General features: G+C 29.8%; 1 protein-coding gene across 1 annotated transcript in view; it reads left to right on the top strand.

The window, feature by feature from the left end:
- The window catches only part of LOC110020974 (coiled-coil domain-containing protein 25), a 29379-nt gene extending 18750 nt beyond the window's left edge, over positions 1-10629 (top strand). The window contains exons 5-6 of the mRNA XM_020719282.1: positions 9955-10016; positions 10122-10629. Coding sequence (XP_020574941.1) covers positions 9955-10016; positions 10122-10274 — 215 coding nt within the window. The 3' untranslated portion in view covers positions 10275-10629. The remainder of the gene's footprint in view (positions 1-9954; positions 10017-10121) is intronic.
- Positions 10630-11177: the final 548 nt, after the last annotated feature.

Below are 11177 nucleotides of genomic sequence, written 5' to 3'. Positions count from 1 at the left end.
TAGAACCCACGGCAGCAGGAATGCACGGCTCAGAAATATCGCAAGACAATTTTTGCAACCACCAAAATCGAAAAAACATGAAAGATCTGGACAAACTTATAGAGGAAGGAATTCGAAAAGAAATGGGAAGAGAAGGATGAAATGCACAAGAACTCGGGGGAGAAAGAGAAAAGATGTGCAAGAACAATGCTCTGATGCCAAAGATATACCGCACAACGCATAAACAAAAACTAAAGTTTGAAAAATCTAGAAAAGAAGAAAAGCTAGGATCGAAAATCCTAAGAAAAGAATACGTTTACTGAAAAGAAAGATGGTTGATCGCTACTTGGACACCACTTTAGGATCTTGAATGCACTTCTTAACCCGAAAGGATACCGGGAAGGATATTACAACCAATTTAAAACTATCTATCCCCAGCCCACACAAAACAACTCCTATTTATAAAGGCTAGACTTTCTTAATTACAAGTATATCATCCTAAAGTATAGAGACACAAAAAACTAAAATAAATAAAACTAGATATATAAACTGAAATAAAACTCTAGTTCCCACATCACAAATCAACCGAATCTCTTACCAAACCTTCACCAACCTATGAAATAACAAGTACATTCCATTAAATTACAAAAATTTCAAACTAAAGTAAAATAAACCAACCAAATGAAAACTAGTGCAAATCATTGGGTGACGGGATTCCTTCAAAAAGAATAAACAACTAAATTTGGACAAAGTTGGCACAGAGTTTAGCAAAGTAAACAAATATACTTGAATAAAGTTGGCCCTGAGTTTAGCATTTGATACTCATCTAGTAAATCAAGGCAGACTTTGTGTTTTTTTTAAAGTTATCCATTAGTTATTATAAATGCTTATGCTTCACCAATGAATAAGATCTCTCTATAATCCACCTTAAACAATGGACACAATCTCATCATTCAAAATGATTTAAGGAACAAGTCGTATAGATGTATTTAATTGGGGATTGGATGTCAATTCACATTGGAGGTCAAATAAAACAGGTTAAAAATTAGATTAATTCCATAGTTTTTTTGGAATTATGAATATTGAGATGTTAGTTCTAATTATTTGCAAAACTTTATTGGCTTTATCATTATTCAATTTAATTTCTTAAGATTCATGATGAAAATTTTTTGAATTGAAGTTATTTAACGTATATTATTTTATCACCAAGTTTAAACTCTGTTTCTGTTGTTCACATACGCATAAAGTTTATTGTCAAAGTAGAAATGCACTAGGCCTCATTTTTTTATAAAGGTCAAGAGTTCTATAGGTTTTTTAGTTTGAGATCTTATGACAATCGCAAATAAGCACTTTCTAATATACCTATTGACACATGAATTATAAGCTAACTTTGTTTTATATAATATCAAATCCCACCCGAATTTGTTGCCTTTTATTTGACAACATAAAATGTCTCCAAAGTGTGCATTTAGTTTATTAGTTTGACATCTGTGTGTAGGTGTAAATAGTTAAAAATTTAAATTGTATTATCATTTTATTTCAAAGGGTTTTACTGAAATAACTTTTGAATTTTACATCCCAATAAAGAATAATTGTCTTAGGTAACTCACGCAAATTAACTAGCTTATTAAAATATAGTTTAGCTGTTTTGTGACATTGCATAAAATGATAAATCACTACAGAAATAGAATCATACTCTCGATATTTGCAGTATACCCGACACAAATTTCACTCTAGTTGTCCGCCCATAATTGATATGGAATTTTTAAAGGTATGTACAATCTTATGTTATGTTTTCCGGCTTTTGCAGATTGACAAATCCTTTGTTTTGAAATACTATGTGACACATTCCTTTTTAGGCTTATACATTAATATGTAACCTTAGTTATTGCAATGGCCTTATCCCTATCAAAATTATCAACATCAACCAGCTCTAGAAATTGATGGTCTCTCAAATATGAATTATGAATACAAAGTTATTTTTTTAAATATAAATATGCTTAGCCATGCTATTTTCGTTAAAATAAGATGATTTATTGTCTTAGAAATCTCATCAAAATCCTTGCAAATGTTGAACTCCTCTCTTATTTCATCAAAAGCAATTACTTAAACCATTATTGTGTTTATAATAACTTAAACTCTATTCATAATATTAATTTTAGCAGAATGCTCAAGTATGGAGGAATATTCTTATAAACTATCAACTCGCTTAGCATATTTATGTTTCAACTTCTTTTTTGAACTCAATTATTTCAAAGCTTAATGAATAGAATACAATACAAGCTCTTTAGGTAATAGATAATGAAAATACTGAAAAACTTGTATAACAGCAAGGTAATTTTTTATTTTCATAAAAAATACTAGGTGCATTGGATAATCTAAAATGTATCACTAACCATTCAAATAATTCATCATTCATTAGAAATACAACCACAAAAGCAACAACAAGCATTTATCCCACTAGGTGGGGTCTCCAACATAAATCTTTTTCCTCCAACATGAATCTTTTCATTTAATTATAATAAATTAATATTATTTTTTATATAACATGCCCAAGTATTTTTAGGTCTAGCTCTATCTTTCTTAATATAAGATAAATCTAAAACATCTACTCTCCTAATATGGTCATCAGATGGTCGGCGTTTAATATGACCAATCCATCTAAGGCAACTCTCTCTAATCTTATTTGTCATTGGAGCTACTCTCAATTTTTTTCACAGATATATTCGTTTCACTTTTTGTCTTAAAGTGTAAAGCCACTTATCCACCTAAGCATTCTCATCTCTGCAACACTTAATTTTGTGCTTCTCTTTTACAGGTCAACATTCCACACCATAAAGCATTGCAGGTCTCACCACTATCTTATAAAATTTTCCTTTAATAGCGGTACTTATCTATAATAGTTCTGGTGCATTCCTCCATTTCAACCATCCAATTTGAATTATACTAATAATATCCCTATCTTTATTACCATCACTTTGAACAATAGACATGAGATATCTAAAATGTTCTTTCTTTCTAATGAGTTGATTACTACTATTACAACCTCTCTATTACCTTTACTATTACTAAAATTACATTCTATGTATTCAGTTTTAAATCTACTCGAATGAAAGCTTTTCAACTCTGAAGTTATAATTCAAGTTTTTCCTGGATGCTCTTCAGTCTTATCCACAAAAAAAGATTTTTCCTGGATGCTCTTCAGTCTTATCCACAAAAAAAAATTTTATCAGCGAAAAACATACACCAAGGCACATCCTCCTGTAGATTTTCAATAAAACCATCCATAACTAAAGCAAAAATATATGGGCTCAAAGTTGATATCTGATGTAAACCAACTGAAATAAGAAAATACTTGGTAAATCCTCCTTTAGTTTGAACACAAATAATAGCTGTAGTATACATATCTTTAATGACTTGAATATAAATAATATAAACACCTTTTTTTTTCCAGAACTCTCCAAAGTACTTCTTTTGGCACTTTTTCATAAGCTTTTTCTAAATCAACAAAAATCATATATAGATCCTCACTCTCTTAATATACTTCATCAAACATCTCAATAAATTTATAGCTTCCATAGTAGACTTGCCTGACATGAATCCAAACTAATGTTGAGAAATCATTGTATCATGTCGTTACCTATGCTTAATTACTCTCTCCCATAACTTTAATTTATGACACATTAATTTAATTCATCTATGATATGGCCACTCTTGTGCATCTCTTTTATTCTTAAAAATAGGAATTAATAGACTCTTTATTCATTCATCAGACATCTTGTTTTAGTTATAAAATAATATTAATAAGTTTAGTAAGTCAATAATTTCCCATAACTCCTAAACATTTTCACACTTCTATTGAAATATCATCAAGTCCTATTTTTTTTCACATTTCATTTTCTTTAAAGCCTCCTTAACTTTTGTTTTACTAATGTACCGTTGGAAATAAAAAAATTTGTTATTATTTACGATATTAATATCACTAAAGTTGATCCTATTTTCACAATCTGGAATAAAAAAATTATCAAAATATCTCACCCACCTTATGTTGAATATCCTCATTTATGAAGCATACTTTTTATTTTCATTCTTAATACACTTGAACTAAATTTTTATTTTTTTTATCTTTTTATTTGGTTAGTTTATACATTTATTTTTCATCATATTTAGTATCTAATATATTATAAAGATATTAAAAGCAAAATTTTTAACATTACAAATTATTCTCTTATTCACTCTATGAGTCACCTTAAATTTTTCCTAACTCTTCAAACTCTTACATTTGAACTAATTTATAAAAAAATCTTTTTTTGCACATTATTATTCCATCACAACTATTTTTATTTATATGAGTTCTTTTATTCTCTAAGCACGTCTTTTATAAGTTGTTACTAATACTTGTTACTTTATCTTATATAATATTAATTTTTTCGTGGATATCTCAAATCTTAAGATCTTGAAGTTTACTCATCAAAATAATTTTATTTGTCTTTTAAACACCCTCATCTATTTCTATGATAATTTTTTTTTTTAAGTTTTTACATATGTAGTACTCCAAACATAGGTGTTTACCCATTTCAGACACAACTTAAATTTTACATATTTCACACCCTTAAACAGCGACTAACGCCCTCGTCTAGCTTCTGTCAAGCAGATTGTACGGGAGGATTATTCCTTCAGAAAAATTTACCACCTCATCTGACTTATCCTAAAGTTTCTTTTAAGATCTTTCCATCCTTGGCAGCTTGTCAAACGAAGTTTGTAGGCCCTTTCTTTCAGCAAAGATGGTTAGCTTTCATCTGCAGCGAGGGGGACGACCTTCTTTTCTAGCAAGGTGTGGTTCTTCTTTTCCGGCGTTTGTGATTTCGTAGACAACTTTCTTGTTCAGTACTGTTGAAGGTCACTTCTCCTGTGGCTTCACTGGTGGCTACAGGCTTCTGAAATGTGAGCTGGAGATTACGAGCGGCAAGAAAACCAAAAAATAATAGATGGAGAAGGAGAATTTGTGTGCAGAAGAATGGAGTTCCCATGCCTAGAAAGATTTTCTATGCTTTGTTGAAAGGGTGCGGAAACAAAGAAGAGATCTAGGCTAAAGGTGTCTTTTTAAGGGTGTTAAATATTTATAATTTAAGTTTTGTTTGTGAAATGGGTAAATAGCTATGTTTGGAGTGCTACATATATAAAAACTCCTCTTTATTTTTCAATCCTTCATCTTAAAATTCAAAATTAATGATTGATGTGGGTTTTTAAATTTTCACTTGGAATGATCTTATAATCTCGACGATCTTTTTTTTTTCATAAAAACAATCAATGTGTTTTATTAGATCTATTCTTAGAATTTTCACTTGGAATGATCTTATAATCTCGACGATATTTTTTTTTTCATAAAAACAATCAATGCGTTTTATTAGATCTATTCTTAGAAGTGATAATATGCTCATCTCTTTTTTTAAATAAAATATTAGCAATAACAAAATCACAAGCTAAAACAAAATCTAACATGATTTTTTTTTTCACAAAAAATAATCAATTTATGTTTATTTGATCTATTTTTATAAGTGATAATATGTTCATCTTTTTTCTCAAATGTAATATCAACAATAACAAAATAATAAGCTAAAATAAAATTTAATATGACTACCTTTTTCAGTAGTCACTCTAAAATCATAGTCACTGTGAATTTTTTCTAACATGTCCATTTAAATCTCATTCAATAAAAATTCTTTCTTCAAGAGGTATCATTTGTATTAATTCTATGTCATTTCAAAAATTTTCTTTTGAATATATATTCAAAACTACCTCGGGTAAGAATCTTAATAGCTAATCTAAAATATATCACGAAATATTCAAATATTTCATATTTTTTATTAAAGGCAAATCTTGATATATCATCTTCCTTCATTTAATCTAATGATAATAACTTCTCTTATTAATCTTAAGAAAATATCATGACATCATTCATCATATGTAGTATAACATTCAAATGAGATATAGGAGATCATTTATTCGATATTCGTACTTCCAACACCTTATTAAGTAACTCATCAATTTATCTCTTAAATGTAGCATGTTCTATTAGATTCATCCTATATCATGGCAAAATATTTTAATGATGATACGAGAATTAAATCACAAAGATGCTATATATCTTTTAATTGTGATGATTCATTAGAAATCTGTATTGGACAAATATATTTAAAATCAACCAATACTTGGTAGTATAATCCAGTAAAATTCTAACTTCGATGCGACATTATTTAACTCAACAACTATTAAGGCATAGATTACAACTTCATCCCAACTCTTTTTTCTCAAGTGCGTGTTTATGTAGGATATTTAAAATCTTTTTCACTTCATTGGGAACACTAGATTCTTCTATAGATTCGAATTTACTCTTCGGCTTTTATGCATCAAAGCTAGTCTTCTCCATATTAGACTTACCAAAAAAATGAGTAGCATCTAAATTGTATAATTATGATCCATCCAAACTAAAATCAGTAACATCCATGGGAAGCACATTACACAAATTTTATCAGTATATGTAGCTATGTACTTGTAAAAAATAATTTTATCTACCAATATTACTTTGTACGATAGTGGATGTGATTCAAGTTTCAAATTCATGCAGCCTTGGATAACTTTGGATATAACATCCATGTAACTCTTACTATCAATTATGAGTATACAAATTTACTTATTTTTTTATATAGATTTGAAAAATTGCCATCCTTTTTCCAATTAGATTCAATTATAAAGGGAGCTATGCAACTTATGACATTTAAAGAATTATCAACTAAAACAGTCTCATAATAATTATTTTTTTCAGTAACCTCTGCATCATAAGAATCAATGATTCTATATTCTTTGTCCTGTATATTTATGTGCCAATTCCAGCTAGGATGCTCATTGGCGTAATGACCAATTTGATGGCACTTAAAAGCATACATTGGTTGGAATCTTTCAAACGAAGAAGCAAATGATTTCTCTTGCTACCCTTGTTAAATGTAGTGCTATTACCTTCAGATGTAGTAGCTATAATAGTTTGAGCTTTTGATTGTTTTGACAAAATGATGCATTGCCTGAATATTTACTAACTCTATGAAGCACATGAAATTTATACTCAAAATTTATTATAAGCTGAACAGCATGCTCAAATGATGGAATGTGGTGAGATGTCATTTCTTGCTAAATATCAGGTCTTGAGTCATACATAAATCTAAAGGGTGGTTCCAGGATCTCATTAATGATAGAATGTGCCATAATAATTCTTAAAATTTATTGCGTTAAGTGGTATTAATTTTGGTCTCCATTGTTAATGATTTATGTTCATCAATCATCATGATATGGAAAATGTAAGTACCATCTTATTTTTCTTAATTCTAACCTAGGTGGTAGCAGGCTCCCTTCTCTCTCTCTCTCTCTCTGTCTCTGTATATGTAGTCTTTCCATGCTCATTCAATTATTATTTTTTTCTTGAAGCTCATGGGACGCTCACTAGAGTTTGGTTTTGTTATTTAGAAAAAAAACTTGACTAAATCCAACACTCAATCAGTGAAAGCATAGGGTCAATTTTTAACGTAGTCATCATCAATATGGTAATTTTTATTTAGATGATGACATGAACATCATTGTTAAACACCTCAAATTATCAATTTTGAAAAATTTTAATGTTCCACAAGCATTGACATTCAATTGAACGGGTTCATTATTATGATTGGAATCCACTCCAGGTTGATGTGCATGAGTTTGATTAACTTCCAAATTATCAATTTTACAGCACGACAATGACAACAAGACTTTATCCTGCTTAGTGGGCTAGGCTACATGAATGTTTTTTCTTCATTGAATTCTATTGAGTGTCATATTTTAAATTTTTTCTAATAAATTAATATCATTTTTTATACAATATGCTCAAGTCTTTTTAGGTCTTCCTCTGCCTTTCTTAACCTAAGTCAAATCTAAAACATCTACTTTGCTAAGCAGATCATTAGATAGTCGACATTTAATGTGACCAAACCATCAATTTTAGCTTGAACCAAATTAATTTTGTTACATATTTAATTTTGCTTATTAGCTTGAACCAAATTAATTTTGGTACATATTTAATTTTGCTTATTTAGGAACATATTCAATTGTCATGCTTAAGTGTGTGAAATCTCATCTAGTTCATGATTTGTTAAGCTGTTTTGATTATCAGCCCTGTTTATGAGTGATATGATTTAGTATTTCATAATGCAGTTTAGTATGATGCTATATATGTAAATCATGCAAGGGAACTCTCCTATTCATAGATCATGAGTACTAATTGAACCAACAAACTTTCTTTAAACACAAGTAATAAATATAAGAATTAAAACTTGGACAATAATGTAATAATTGAATACATTCAAAGAAACTAATAATTAAAATTTTTCCATGTAAAATTAGCACGCAATTATAATTTAACTCCAACTGAGTCCAATTTTTAGCAAAATGCACTTGCGAGCCAATAATAAAATGTGTGAAATAATTGAGAGAAAAATTTATCACAATAAGAAATTGGTGTTTCATATTTGTAAAAAGAAATAATTTTCCTCGAATATGGTAGGAGCACTTGTACAAGCGCACTCGCAGGAGTCACTTTTCAACGGCACACACATGATTGAAACTTGGGCAAAATTTGTATTCAATCAAAATTACTAAATTACTTGCCTAACAATATCTTTTTATAAAGTTATCATTCCTTTGTTAGTAGATATAATTGATATAAAATCAGGCCTATCTGTTACACACAACCATAGGTTCATACTCATCCTATAGGAAATTGTATTGTGATTGAAGGGAAAGAACATTTGCAAATGAATTGTGATGATCTAAGAAATTACTCATCTATACAAAATAAGGAATTTAAATAGCCCAACAATGTATTTTTTTCATTCTTTCTTTTTTGTCCCCCATAATTAATGGAAGTCTTCAACAAATCTCGCAGTCCGCTCATAACAGCATTGTTGGAATATCGAATAGTTGTATCAATATTCTTTATATTGCCTATTTGATGTTGCATGATTGGAAAATAAGTTCAAACTGTAAATTGCCTAAAATAATCTACATTTATAACACCTTGTTATTAAAAAACTATACATGAAAAGGAGTATTTTACTTTTAAAATGCTAGTGATAATAGTATTTTTGATGTGATGTCAATGATTTGAGTGTTCTGTAAGTAAATATGGAAGTTTAGGTTTTAGATATGTAAATATATTAGAATTGTGTGGTATATATGTAAATGCCCCTATGCATTTTTATTAGCCAATATTAGCATTGAATGGCTAAAATTTTGATTTTTCATCGAATTAAATTACCAGAGTCCATAATCGCATCATCACTACATTGAATTAACAATTCTCCTCCATCCACCACCATACCATGAAGGATACAGTGTTGGCACATCCAATACCAAGAAATTCCACAATAATGAGTATGGGAAGAATTAAAAACTTTTTAAATGCATTGAAATAAAAGCAGCACTACTACATTACTCTTCTACCTTTCTCTCCTTCCACCCTACCACCTTAACTCTTCGCTTGTCTATAGCATGGTTTTTCTTTATTGTTTTTTTTTTGAAAGAGGTTTTTCTTCATTGTTGATCAGTATGTATTGTCAAGACAAATATGATAATACTTCCATGTCTTTCCTCCTTAAATGAATGTTTTGCATAATTTTTTTGTTTTAATTCATGGTCAATAACATTATACAGATCCGCTAAGCAGCATTTACCACCCAATTCCTATGTAATCACATATCAAACACCTAAATGTTACTTTTTACATTTACACCACCCAAATCTTTTATATCACATAGAAAATACCATCTTTTTAACTTTTAAAAAATGAAATAAAAATGGAAGTTTAGGTATTAGATATGTAAATACATAAGAATTGAGTGGTATGCATGTAAATTTTCCAACATAAAAACTTCTTTATTGTTTCCTTGACAGCTGAGCGTGAAGCTGTCAATGCAGCAGAAAGAGCTGAAAAGAAGCAGCTATTAAGAGAAAAGGTGATTTTTTTTTTCTGAACTGCCTGATTAAATGAAATCTGAAATACTTGCAAGCCTTAATCTCCATGATCTATTTTAACAAGTTTTGTGTCTTAAATCTTATAGAAGCGCCGAGAAGAAATGGAAAGGCTTGAAAAGGAGAGGCAGACAGAACTGAGGAGCTACAAAGGACTCATGGTTTCTGAGAAGATGACTTCCAACAAGCAAATTGCATCCACCAATAAATCCCTGCAAGAGCTTGAAGAAGACTTCATGTAGCTTCACCAAACTTAAGCATCAAATTTACAGCAGGGATGGGATTTCAGTCGATCGCGCATGAGCTTCAACTGATTACTCAAAAAAAAAAAAAAAAAAAAAAAAAAAAATCCAATTTGTGAGTTTCTGTTGATATGCCCTGAAGTTTGAATTGTGTTGTGAAACAATCAATGGAATGAAAGAAATGGAGCTATCAACCCATAAGATTATATTGTTACTTGGCATTGGCTAGTTGTGCTTGTTATTGTAAAACTTACATTATTCTTGGAGAATTATTGTGTTTAAGACTTGAGAGTTGTATAACTCAATATGTGATGTTTTGCTTTAAGAAAATAAATGTTAATCAGATAGTTGGCAATGAGATTAAGCGTTTCTGTGGCAATGAGATTAAGCGTTTCTGTGATAGTAGTGAGATAGGGGCCTTTGGCCATTAAAATTTTTTTGTTTACATATATGCTACAGTTAATAATTATATGCACGCTTTAACACAAAAAAAAAAATTGATTTTTATTTGTGTTCTAATATCATAAAAACATTTAAGATATATTCATTCAAATGTGTGTTTTTTAAATTAGTATTAGTGATATTTTTATTATAATGCTAAAGATTTAAATACTATGCATATATAAATATTAAAATTTAGGTGTGTGATGTGTATGATGATCAACAAACATAATATGGTTGGGCCTGCCTCATTTAATCTATTGTTATAGTTTTTAGCCATTTGTGTATCCTTCACTCCCTCTCTCCCCTCTCCCTCTCCCTTTAATGCAGATTGCAGACTTCATTAAACCATTCAAGTACCACCAGACTTAAGGCGACATTTCACCCCCCGAGGATTCGAACTCGTGACCTGAGACGTGACCTGAGAGAACTTACGATCTTCAGAGAGTTTGCTCTACCAAC

Source organism: Phalaenopsis equestris, unplaced genomic scaffold (genome assembly GCF_001263595.1).
Source record: "Phalaenopsis equestris unplaced genomic scaffold, ASM126359v1 Scaffold000114, whole genome shotgun sequence".
Taxonomy (NCBI): Eukaryota; Viridiplantae; Streptophyta; class Magnoliopsida; order Asparagales; family Orchidaceae; genus Phalaenopsis; species Phalaenopsis equestris.
This window is presented reverse-complemented; position numbering and strand designations above follow the sequence as displayed.